This window comes from Triturus cristatus, chromosome 9 (assembly GCF_964204655.1).
Source record: "Triturus cristatus chromosome 9, aTriCri1.1, whole genome shotgun sequence".
Classification (NCBI taxonomy): Eukaryota; Metazoa; Chordata; class Amphibia; order Caudata; family Salamandridae; genus Triturus; species Triturus cristatus.
In genome coordinates this window covers 384,144,912-384,158,356 of record NC_140592.1, presented here as the reverse complement: position 1 = coordinate 384,158,356, position 13,445 = coordinate 384,144,912, and the positions used below count along the sequence as shown (strand labels likewise).

General features: G+C 46.8%; 1 protein-coding gene across 2 annotated transcripts in view; it reads left to right on the top strand.

Annotated features, from left to right (window-relative positions):
• The window catches only part of LOC146798005 (mitogen-activated protein kinase kinase kinase kinase 5-like), a 581,883-nt gene that overhangs the window by 270,783 nt on the left and 297,655 nt on the right, over positions 1–13,445 (top strand). For both annotated transcript variants that reach the window (XM_085625240.1, XM_085625239.1), the window contains one exon: positions 6,027–6,069. In XM_085625240.1, coding sequence (XP_085481366.1) covers positions 6,027–6,069 — 43 coding nt within the window. The remainder of the gene's footprint in view (positions 1–6,026; positions 6,070–13,445) is intronic.

Sequence of the window (13,445 nt, the reverse complement as noted above, 5' to 3'; positions counted from 1 at the left end):
GCCCGGGCACTACGCCAATGACCCGGAGTGCCCCATGGCCCCCCAGGTCCCCCCTGCTGCAAACCCTGCTAGACAGATAGCCAACGTAGCCCTGGGGGAGGAGGTTGAGGACACCGGGGAGTGGGAACCCGCAGCTATGGCCCTAGTATCCCTGGGAGATAGAGAGATGGTCCCTGGTAGCCTCCTGCCCTCCAACACGAAGAAGTACGGGCAGCTCGTCAAGATCAATGGCCACCAAATAGAAGCCCTGCAAGACACCGGGGCCAGCATCACCGGTGTCCTCAGGCACTTAGTCCCCGAGGAGCAGATCCTACCCAACGTCTTTTGCCCCGTAATTTCCGCAGATAATAGAGAGAGTATGTGTCAGGTAGCCCTGGTGCCGTTTGAGTGGGGAGGGGTGATAGGTAAACTGAGGGTTGCCGTAAGAACCTCCCAGCCGGTCGACTGCCTCTTAGGGAACGACCTGGAGAGTTCTCCCTGGAAGTACGTCGAGCGCAAGGCCCACCTAGGAATGATGGGACTCCCCGAGTGGGTGTGCGCCACCACCCGATCTATGTCCGCCCGACTCACCCCCCTGGGGGAAGTCGAGGACACCCCGACCGAGGGAGTCAGAGCAGTCCCCGCCGAGGGTCCTCCCGTCCCCCCATCGGGAGGGTCAGTCGCCAGCGATGAACCCTCACCGTCCGACACCATCCCGGTCCCCGAGTTAGGCGATCTGGCCAAATTGGCCCCGTGGCGCCACGAGGGCGGGCCCACCCGGGAGGAGTTCTGCCGGGAGCAAGCCACCTGTCCTTCCCTGGTCGGACTGCGGCACCAGGCCGAGGGCCAAGCCGCAGGCGACCAAACCGGAACGCACCGAGTTTATTGGGAAAATAACCTCTTGTACAGTGAGCAGAAGTCGGTGGAGCTAGGATCCGGCCGGGTGCTGGTGGTACCCCTACCCTTCCGAGACTTCCTCCTAGGCTTGGCCCACGACGTCCCCCTCGCCGGCCACCTGGGTCAGAACAAGACCTACAGCCGTCTCGTGACTCACTTTTACTGGCCTAGGATGAAAGCAGCTGTAGAAGCCCACTGCAAGTCCTGTCCCACGTGCCAGGCTAGTGGGAAGAGTGGGGGGAAGCGCAAGGCTCCCCTCCAACCCTTCCCGGTCGTCAGTACCCCATTCGAACGAGTCGGGATCGACATCGTGGGGCCCCTGGATCCCCCCACCTCCCAAGGTCACCGTTTCATCCTGGTCCTAGTGGATCACGCCACCCGATACCCTGAGGCGATCCCCCTACGCACCGTCACGGCTCTCGTGGTGGGCCGAGCCCTGATGGGGATCTTTTCCCGGGTGGGTTTTCCCCGCGAGGTCGTGAGCGATCACGGCACTAATTTTATCTCAAAATACATGACGTCCCTGTGGCAACAATGTGGAGTGTCCTATAAGTTCACCACCCCGTACCATCCCCAAGGGAACGGCCTAGTAGAAAGGTTTAACCGGACTCTGAAAGGGATGATCAACGGCCTAGAAGAACCCCTCCGGCGTAAGTGGGACGTCCTGCTCCCCTGCCTCCTGTTCGCTTACCGGGAAGTCCCACAGAAGTCCTTGGGGTTCAGCCCATTTGAATTACTATATGGACACCCCGTCCGAGGTCCCCTCAGCTTGGTTAAGGAAGGGTGGGAGGCAGCACCCCAGACCACCCCACGAGATGTGTTCCAATACGTTCTGGCCCTCCGGAACCAGACCAGGAAGTTCCGAGAGCTGGCCGAGGCCAACCTGGAGGCAAGCCAAGAAGAGATGAAGCGCTGGTACGACCAGAATGCCACTCTGGTCGAGTTCCAGCCGGGCCAGCAGGTATGGGTCATGGCCCCCGTGAAGCCTGGCGCCCTCCAGGACAAGTGGACCGGGCCCTTCAAAGTGATTGAGCGGAAGAGTCCAGTCACGTACTTGGTGGACGTCCAGTCGCCCCGGGATCCCCTGTGGGTCCTACACGTGAACCGCCTCAAGCCTCACTTCGTGCGGACAGAACTGAGCCTCCTGCTGGCCACCGATGACAGGGCCGAAGATGAGTCCGATCCCCTCCCGGACCTCCTGTGTGTCAGGGAGAAGGATGGCTCCGTGGAAGGAGTGAACCTCTCCCCATCCCTCACTGACCAGCAACAAGCGGACTGTTGCCAGCTCCTAGGACAATTCTCCGACCTCTTCTCCCTGATCCCCCGAGTCACCGACTGGTGTGTCCATGACGTGGACACCGGGGACAGCCCGCCAGTAAGACACCGAGCCTACCGAGTCCCTGACCGGGTCCGGTCCTGCATTCAAGCTGAAGTCTCGAAGATGTTGACCCTGGGGGTGATCGAGCCATCCGATAGTCCCTGGGCCAGCCCCGTGGTCCTAGTTCCGAAGGCAGCGGCCCCCGGTGTCGCCCCCGAGCTCCGATTCTGCGTGGACTACCGGGGGCTCAATGACGTCACCCGGGCCGATGCCCACCCCATTCCCCGAGCCGACGAGCTCATTGACCGACTCGGGGCGGCCCGGTTCCTCAGCACATTCTACCTCACCTGCGGATACTGGCAGATTGCGCTCACAGAGGAAGCCAAGGAGCGGTCCGCCTTCTCCACCCCAGATGGGCATTATCGCTTCCACGTAATGCCCTTCGGAATGAAAAATGCCCCGGCCACCTTCCAGCGACTGGTGAATAGGGTCCTGGCCGGGATGGAACAGTTCAGTGCGGCCTATCTAGACGACATCGCCGTTTTCAGTTCCGGATGGAGTGAGCACCTCCAGCACCTCCGGAGAGTGCTAACCGCCCTGCGCCAGGCAGGCCTCACAGTAAAAGCCAGCAAGTGCCAGATTGGGCAAGGATCAGTAGTCTACCTGGGGCACCAGGTCGGGAGCGGTCAGGTCGCCCCTCTACAGCCGAAGATCGACGCCATCCTAGCCTGGGAACCACCCACCACCCAAACGGAGGTCCGAGCCTTCCTGGGCCTCACTGGCTACTACCGAAGATTCATCCGGGGGTATGGCAGCCTGGTTGGCCCCCTCACCGAACTCACATCCAAAAAACAGCCCAAGAGGGTGCAGTGGACGACTGCCTGCCAGGAAGCGTTCGATGCCCTAAAGAAGGCCATGTGCACGGCCCCCGTCCTCCAGGCTCCCGACTACTCCAAGGAGTTTGTAGTCCAGACCGATGCCTCCGAGCATGGCATTGGAGCCGTCCTGTCCCAGGTGAATGACCAAGGCCTAGACCAGCCCATCGCCTTCCTCAGCCGGCGGATGTTGCCCAGAGAACAGAGGTGGAGCACCATTGAGCGCAAAGCATTTGCCGTAGTCTGGGCCCTCAAGAAGCTGCGCCCTTACCTGTTTGGCACCCATTTCAAAGTCCAAACCGACCATCGGCCCTTGCGATGGCTCATGCAGATGCGAGGAGAAAACCCCAAGCTACTGCGGTGGTCAATCTCCCTCCAGGGGATGCATTTCACCGTAGAACATCGCCCTGGTACGGACCACGCCAACGCTGACGGCCTCTCCCGGTTCTTCCGCCTCAGCGAAGAGAACCCCCCAAGATGATGGGTAGTTCTCTCCGGCTTTCAGCTGGGGGGGACGCGTGTTAGACCCGGCCTCGTAGCATGGCTCTTCCTGTCCTCGCACTACCTAACCTGGTACCTGGGACCCCAAGCACACGGCCCAGCCGATCCTTCCCACCAGAACACACACACGCGACCCGGGCATCCCCGTCCATGGCCTCTCTCCTTTCGGCCACCCCGGGCACGCTTGCCCACTTCATGCACCAAGATGGCCGCCCGGCCCCAGCACAACCCGGGCCTAGAGGCGCCACTCCGGCTGGAGGACATCACGCTTCCAGGGGATGAGAGAGGGAGGAGCTGTTTCTATCGCACCTCTGAACTCCCCTGGGACGATGGGTTTCGATCGGCCCTCCGGCCTCCCTGAGGGCTGGCTCCACGCCTGCTGGGTGTCTGGGACTCCTCCCGACCCGGCCCTGAAAGGATCAAAAGACAATGGCAGGAAACCTCGACAAGCGACCCCCAGGTGACAAGACCCCTGCCTGCACAGACTCCTTGACATCAAAGAGGGGTCGACCTATAACAAGGGGTGCTCTGGGACTGTCCGGCAGATTCGCCTTGGAACATATGAGCCCTGCTGAGTGACTCGCGGCTCCCTGAAGATCGTAAGACCTCCGAACTTGTGCTTGAGCCCTGCTGAGTGACTCGCGGCTCCCTGAAGATCGTAAGACCTCCTAACTTGTGCTTGAGCCCTGCTGAGTGACTCGCGGCTCCCTGAAGATCGTAAGACCTCCGAACTTGTGCCTGAGCCTGCTGAGTGACTCGCGGCTCCCTGAAGATCGTAAGACCTCCGAACTTGTGCTTGAGCCCTGCTGAGTGACTCGCGGCTCCCTGAAGATCGTAAGACCTCCGAACTTGTGCTTGAGCCTGCTGAGTGACTCGCGGCTCCCCCAGACTCTCTTTGGTCCCGCCGGACCCCACGACGACAAGCGTATCCCCCGGCTCGAGGATTGTGAGCTGTGCGCCGGGTACGCTCCTGCATTTGATCCATATCCCCCCAAAGACTGTCCCGCTACCTCCTACCCCCGCCAAGACTCTGTGAGCCCACGCTCTGCTTGTAAATATCTGCCTTGCGGATCATAAAGATCCTACCACTTCGATTTGATAAAGCTTGAATCCTAAGAACCCTCGGTGTGGTGTCTCTTTGTCGTGTGGTGCCGAGTGTACGATCCTAGATACGAGATTCCTCCCCTGCGGAGTCTCCCGCCAGTGCCCGGCTACGATACTTTGAGGGTGGGTCTCAGGACAGTCAGGGCCCCCTCCGGGCCCCTCTGAGGTCGCCTTCTAACACTTAGGGACTAATTACGAGTTTGGTGGACAGGTTACTTCATCACAAATGTAACGGATATCCCATCCGCCATATTACGAGTTCTATTATGTTCCATTGGATATAATGGAACTCGTAATACGGCAGACAGGATATCTGTCATGTTTGTGTTGGTGTAACCCATTCTGCAAAACTTGGAATCAGGCCCCTAGTGATCCCTGCCTTCTTGGCCAGGGTCTCTTTGTTGCCTGCATTGCATTTGCTAGTGTGCCAGAAGCATTGAGGGCCAAGCAGAATGCCACTGTGCCATGCATTTTTGTCCCTGATCGCCATCCTTTCTGTTTTCTCAAAGTATGAATCAGGGGGGAAAAAACTAAAATCAATGTCAGCGATATGCAGAGGGTTTTATCCCTCTTTATCAGGGTAATTGCTTCTTTGCCCTGTCAAGGACCACCTAGCCTTGCATGGCACTCAGATGAAGAGAACATAAATAATGGTGACCTAGTGGTTCTGTGGTAACTTCTTCTAAATGGAGCCGAGGAATTCTGAGGTTGGTGAATGGGGTATCTAATATATTTTGGCGGATGTCATGCATTTGCCGACCTAAAAATGGTACCCAGTATTTTCTGTGGTCGGGATGTGTATCTAGGTAGTTGAATGTGCCCTAGAGGAAGAGAACGTGTCTTGTAATCACCCCAAACACCATGATGTAATTGTTAGTGGCATTGTATCCATGTCTCTAAATTTTTGTGTTTGTGTCCCAATGTCCTTGCCTTTCTGTTCCAGTGTCGATATCTTTCTGTTTTCTTGTCCTCATAGCCCTCTATCATGGTTCATGTTTCCATATCCCAGCGTCTGTGTTTCAGTGTTTATGTCCTTGTCTTCTTATTCCGGTGTTCTTGCTTCCATATCCTAATGCCCAAGACTTCCTGCTAAGAGTCTGTGGCTCCTTGATTATGCTTGTGTATGTGTGTGCTCATGTGTATGTATATGTGCGAATGTGGTCATGGTGGAGATGCAATTTGAGAAGTCAGGGGAAAATAACTATACGCCATCAGCTCAAACGCACAACTGGGGTCCTTCCTACCTGGAAACCTCATCACTTGTTGCAAATACCTAGTGGTTTGCAAGCTCCTTCAAAAGATAGAACCACAGCGAATACTTACATTTCATTCTGTTTGTGTATTTCTTCCAGGGGGCAAACATTCTTCTCAACGAAAACGGAGAAGTGAAGCTAGGTGAGTTTGTACTAATTCCTTTAGCTTGTTTCCTTTGAGATTAAACTGCTGTGAGTTGATGTGAGTACTTCTGAAATTAAGTAATGCGCATCACCAGCGGCAGCACGATTCAGAGGTAGGGGGTGGGGGCAGGGGCAGGAGGACGAGGGGGAAGCGGGCAGCAAAAAATAAAATAAAAAACGTACTATCTCGCCACTTCCTCGCTGCATCTCTCCTCTGTAGTGCTCCCTCGCTGACCTGAACATCCAGAAGCACATCCAGGTTCCCAGTCAGCCAATCACAATGGTGCCTTAGCAGCGTTGTGATTGGTCTGAGCGCCGTGTTTTGGTGCTCAGATGCTGACTGGGAGCATGGGCATGTTCTCCACGCAGGCTGTAATGCAGCCTGCATTAAGAACATGCAAAGTGCGTAAGACTGTTTTGGGCAGCCCGAGAGGGCAGGCCAAGCAGTCATTGCGCACTTAGGAGTGTGCTACCACTCCTCTCCTGCCCTGCCCCCTCTCGCAAATCTGGGGAAGTAGGAGAAAATAAAATGATAATACTGCAAGTTATAGTCATTTAAATTTCTCTTTGTTTCACTGTTAAAAAGCACTGATATGTATATTCACAAAGGATCATCCCTAAATTCTCACAGAGGGATGCATGCACTAATCGGGAGAGGGTCTCCCAGAATTTTTTATAAATGTGCTATTTTATTGACCTCAATAGGGTCTACCGTTTTTGTTGAACCATTAAAATGTTAATTAAGTTGTAAACAAACGAACCATTCGGATTTTTTTAATAGATTTTACAAAATGTCGCGGAACATAATGTCAAAGATCAAAATATATAAAGATAAGGCTCATACTTCAACAAATACAGCATTATTCAAAGCAGAGCACCCAAAAAGTTAAGTCTGGATTTACCGAATCAATCCCAGAGGGGCTAAAACCCCTAGGTAAATCTGAAACAGTGCTCGCCTCACCCCCGTCCTCCCTGATTCAGTTGTCTTTTCAATAACTTAAGATTCCAAAACGCAACAAATGGCTGCCATGTTCCACGGTTAGAGATAATTTGGAGGCTTCAAGCATATCCAGGCAAAGCTATCAACCCAACATTGAAAAGGTTGTGTGTCAAAATGTTGAGTGACAAAATTATACCGGTAACATTACTGAGTGCAAGATTTGACTACCACTATATCATCAAGGTAAGAGTATATAGGTCAGTGGAGATTTACTAATGCAAAGTCCACATTTGTGTATTTCTGAGATATAAATATCATCTAGGTACATGGATGTAGAGTTAAGAATACGAAATATATGGTTACATAAATATGCTTATATTGACTATATTATGGTAATCAAATTCCTGGAGTCGATATTTTTGCAGTTTAATATCCGCCATGCAAAATTGTTGTAGTAAACCTTACTCCAGAGTAACATATATCAGAATTTTTTTTAAGAAAAGACTCACAACAAACCTGTAATAAAGGACAACTATCTAGGACGTGGGACGAATTTCCCAGTTTCTTGCTGTACCTGGTTCTCAGTGAGCTAGGTCTTGCTTTTCACTTAAACGGGATAACAGAATTTATTTAGCGACGATGCACATTAAAACAAAGCTGTTACTGTGTTTTGCCTTGTATTTGCATCAAATTCACATAGCTTAGTGAGCCACAAAGATGTTTTCTTGTTAAATCAAGGAAAATCTCATTAATCCACCACATTCTTATTGCAGCAATCAATAAATTAAGCATAATAGACTCCTGTTCTTGTATATGTAAAGAGGTCTTCTATCCTCTCAGCATGGTATTAGAGAAGGCTACCATCAATTTTGGGTTGAATTTTTAGCTATTTTTATTTGGAGCTTGATCATGAGTTTGGCAGTCCTCATGCAGAGTGCCTCCTCAGCTCTCCGCGGGAGGGCCGCCAAACCCATAGTGAGACCCCCCCGCTGGATTACGACTGGAATCCATATTGGGCAGATGGTGCTGCGGCAGACCCACTATGGTGCCTTTACAAGGCTCAAAAGAAAGCCTTAGAAAGGTACCGCCAAGGGACCTCCCCTGCACGTTCCTGTATGGGAAGAAATGCACCATGTTGTGCATTTCTTCCTGTGCAGGATCCCGGGTGTGCAATACCAGGGGGGCACAGCATGTACCCCCCTGCATGCACCCCCAGGCTCGGAGGTAGCAGGTTGCCCTGTAAGGGCCCCCTGAGTTGCCTCTCCACCAACCATTTCATGGCAGGCTCACCACCTTGGAAAGGCTGTCAAAAAGGCAACTCTTAACATGCCTGGCAGTGCCGCAGCAGCACTGCCAGCATATTACTCTGCCTGACGGCACTCGTAATGTGGCGCGCGGTGCCGCAGTGTGGCAGGGGCAGGACTGGCTCAACGGGTTCGGCGGGCCGATTAACCGCCAAACTCATAATCAGGCCCTATGTGTATTTTTAAGTTTTTAAAATTAGCAAAAAATTCAAATAAAACTGTGTTTTGCCAACTCTGCCAAATAATTGAGCAAAAAATATTGTAGTACAATGAATATTGTGCCAAAAATATTGTGGACTCAAATATATTGTGCAACACAATATAGAAGCTAAAAATATAGTTTTCCAGGAAAGTAATGTCATTTTTTAAAATATCGTTCTATATATATTATTGTTTTCGTTAAAATAGTTGTATGAAATATTGTTCTTCATTCATTTAAAATGTGTGTTAGTTGTAATATTATTAAGTTTTGGTAGTATTTTTATAGCATGGTTTGCATATTTAATTCAATTGTTTTAAATTTCATTAGTAATTTTTAATTTAGTAGCAGTTTGTTGGGTTAGTAGGGTATCAGCGTGGGAAATTATTTTAATATAAAATATTGTTTTATATTTGTAATTAATTTAAATGAATAAAAGTATTAAGTGATATTTAAATATATAAATTAGCTTAACAAATTGATTCTTGCTTTAATGTGTAGAGTTTTAATTTATTGTTAATTTGTTGATAAATGTATTTAATAAAAAATAAGTCAAAAATATTTGTATTTTTATTGTTTGTTTTAATTGTACTTGTTTTGTTTAATAATTCATGTAATATTAATAATGTTTCTTTTATATGTTAGTTTAATTTATTTGTGGGGTGTTTCATTTTTGAGTGCGGGAGGGAAGTTTATTTATTTAAGATATGTTTAATTTTCTATATTTTTGTTTAAATAATTTTGTAATATGTAATATATCTTTTATGCAGCTAATCAAACTTATTTTTTCTATAATGAAGATATCTTTCATTTTAAATATGATTAAATATTTGCATTTTGTTATGTATTTAAATTTATTAAAATTAAATCTGCAGGAATTGGAACATTAAGAGCCTCATTACGATCCGCCTGACACCACTCGGTCCTGGGTCGGTGATCCAGACTGGCTCATTACAATGCGACCGATCACTATTCGGTCGCATGCTCCCGTTTCTCAATGGGAGCTCGTATTACATCGGTAAACCGGCCATAACACAAGCTCCCATTGAGAAAAGGGAGGTGCAGTTCATCCCTGCACCCGGTGCCTGCCACCGGGTGCAGGGATCAACAGGGGGCTTGGCCCCTAACCAGAGGCCGCAAGCACAAGGGGACCCTGCTTGGGGCCCCCAAACATGCTTTCCATGCCAGCCTGTCTGACACGGAAACCATGACGGAAACCGTGCATCCTAATCTCAAAAGCGGAAAGGCCCGCCCTTGAAATTACTGGACGCCCTCCGACTGGCCGAAGGGAAGCCAACTGGAATGGCCAGCCAGTTTACTTTCTGACTGCCTAGATTGTGATTTAGTGGTCGTAAACTAAACCGAGGGCCCGATTACGATGCAGTCTTTACAGGCTGCATCGTGATCGGCCCCTATGTGTAACCCCTCCTATGTCATACAGTTTCCTATGGTTGTTCACTGGACTGGTAATACTAAATCTAACCTTTCCAATGCCCAACTTCATTCCTGCTTATGCTTATGTTAAAATGGGGTTAGTAAATCAAATCCCTCCAAACTCTCTCCCCGCAGTTGCTAAAACTGGAGTGGAAACTGTAAATCTAATCTCTACAAAGTCCAAACCTTTCCATACTGTTGCTCAGATTGGAATGGGAATTGTAAAGCTAACCCTGCCAACGCCCAAAACTTTCCCTGCTTTTACTTATGTTGAATTTATAATATTAAATCTGACTCCTTCAAAGTCCAACACTTTCTCCACTATTGTTTATTTTGGACTGGTATTCATTTTGTTATTTTTTTGTTTTTACATTTTGATTACAGTTTAAATCATTTATAAAAGTAAATATTTTGTATTTTTTATTAAAATGTATTTTTCTTGGTTTCATTTGTTTTTATTTAAATTTAATATATGGTTCTGTTTTATACATGTGTTTGTTATCTTTAATATGTAAATTATTGTTAAAAAGGTTGTCATTTTTTTAAATTGATTAAATATTGTTTTATATTTTAAAGCATATATATACATATATATTTATGTATATTCTTTTAATTTACAGTGATAATTAAAGCTTAATTATATCATTATTTTGAACTTTAATGTTTTGATAAAGTATGTAACTCAATTATTTTTGTTGACAATATGTTTTACATGCTTCTTCTGTTCCACAATATTTTTATACACACCATTTTGTCATACAACCATGCCAACGGCATTGGCTCAGTGCAATAGACCGGCCTATAGTTTTAACAGTGAGGGTGGAAGTGAGTTACAGGCCTTAGCAATGATAACTGTAAGAGATCTACCATCTAGGCAAACCTGGTGAAAGCTTGGAACCACTATTAAATTGGCATTGTGAGAGCCTTGAGACCTCACAGGACAGTATTGAAGGCATATCCTTTGTAAGCAGGTGGAAGAGGTCTCATAGAGAAGACATCTTTTATGAAATGAAATTAAATTACATTTAAATGTGTAAAGTGCTCTACTATCCATGGGTGTCTAGACACTAGATCGCAGAAAAAAGGAGTCATCCTGTGAGACAGAATCAATAGAGGATATTATCACGAAAACCTACTGGTTAAAAAGCCATGTTTTTAGAGCTTTCGAGAAAGAGAGCAGGTCAGATTTGTTTTTAAAGCCTGGCATTGCAGAATATAAAGCTTCTGCCTCCCCAGTCGGCTTTTCTGACCTTGGGAATGACAAGCTTGGCTGTAGAAGATGAGCGCATAGATCTTTTAGGAACGTACCATTGGAAGCTTTTTTTAGGATATTCCGAACGTGATTTATGCAGAGCTTTAAATGCAATGCAAAAATAATTAAACTCAATCCGTTTTTTGGATGGGCAGCCAATGTAGTGAGGGTAACATATATGGGAAACTGACTGATATTTAGGAATCGCCAGGAGCGATTACTGGAGGATCTGTAATTTATTTAAATATCTTTTCTGATCAGCATTTATTTCAGTTGTTTTTCTCACCCTCAATCCAGAGTGCTCCAACCCCCGATTTCTGCAAAAACTTTCCCCAAGGAAACTTATTTGGTCTAACATTTCCTTTTTCATTTTCCCTCCAAGGTTACACTTTCTAATAGTAGCTCCCAGTACTAATCTACATCATTGTAGCAAAGCCACCAATGTATTCTTTATAGCAGAACCACAATTGAGGGATAATCTTCATTCCTCAAAGGCAAACAAACTTCAATCTGACAAACAACTTCATCCAGGAATGTCCCATCAATCTTACAGAGTGTATTTTATTTTGAGCCAACAAAAGCGTTCAAGAGGGAGGTTGAAAGATCTGAGATATGATTCGAGCCAACAACAGATTTCTCAGCCAATTTTTGTATTGTACGTAGAACCTCATACAATGCTTGCATCATCTCTGATATGTGCACTTACTTTTCACGAACATGGTACAAAAGAGGGGATTCTGAGAGACAAAAGTCTATGGGGCCTAATCACAAACTTTATTTTGTACTACATTTTGTAGTACTACAGTAATGATACAAATGCACTCCAAAATGCTATCCACAAACTTAGGTGCAGAGCGTACGCCTTCGCATCTCCCACAATTTTCTGTTCGGAGATCGCTGACTCAACTGCGGAGTCTCCACACACAGAAGGATGCATTTTAGTAGCAAATGTCACATGGATAGAGGGGAGTGGCTGAAAAATGGGGAATACTTACTTTAAAGGGGAGGGGATTAGGCAGAGGTAAGGAGGTTAGGGAGGGATATGCTCCCATCAACAAAAGAACAAGCCTACTGCTATTCACAAACTGTCCTTCTAAAATTACGACAACAAAAAAGGGACTCAAAATGGTAGTAAATTACTCCAGCTCTAGGCTGAATAAGTTCAGCACCACACATGGCCAACCACTGGTATTACAAAAACCCTCCTGTAAGAGACCTCACCTTCATCCTAAAGCATAGGGAGGCGTGAAAAGGTGTATTTAACTAAAATAAATTGACAAAATATTTCATTTGAAATATTAATGCAAATTAAATGTATGTATTTACTTTAAATGTGGTACAAAAGAAAAAATGCTATACCACCATTAACTTGATTTTAAATGAAATCTTTAATTAAATTAAATATATTAAATTAAATACAAACTATATTTCTGAAGTTAAAATAAAAAGATAAATTCCTACCTAATATTTTAATATTTTTTAACATTAAATTATATTTATTTATATTTTTTACTATTTCAAATATTGTATTTAATTTAATGTTATTTCCAATGGGTTTTATAATAAGTCCCTATGTTATTTTCTATCGGAGAATGGTGCACCATCAGTGGTTAGCCATCTGTGGTGATTGACAAACTACTGTTTTCCAGTAGTCACTAACAATCATATATTAGGCTCCACCCCCCGTTTTACTGGGTAGAGACATGTAAGTCTACACTTTTGACTAACGTTGCACTCTGAATTTTTGAATAGCCAACGGTAGTAGAGTTACTCAAAAGTGTAAGAGTAAACTCCATGTGTAAATTACTGACAAGTGTATGTTACCTTTGTGAATAGGCCCATATGTGTTACAAACAGAAAATATATTTTGTAATATAATAAATGGAGAGTCCTAAAGCCAGAAGAGTTTCATGTCTCCACCTCTGGAGCTATGTGAAAATCTAATGAGCCTTGGGTTGCTATAAAGGCAGGTGACCAATTCAGGTGGTGAGTGAGAGATTTGAATTGCAATTGCCCCACTCAAGCACCATCCTCTCTTTGTTTTCCCCTTAAGAGCAGCAACAGTCCTGGGTATGAGTTTAGCTTTTAAAGTGCTCATTGTATGTCATGGCCGCAACAGCAGCCACAAAGTCCCAAGTCAAAGCACACAGTGCTGTATGCAGACGGGGCACAGAGGGCAACTAGCCAATCTGTGCAGTGGATGGGAGTTTTGACCTGCAAATTACCCACTCAGGCAACTCCCTCC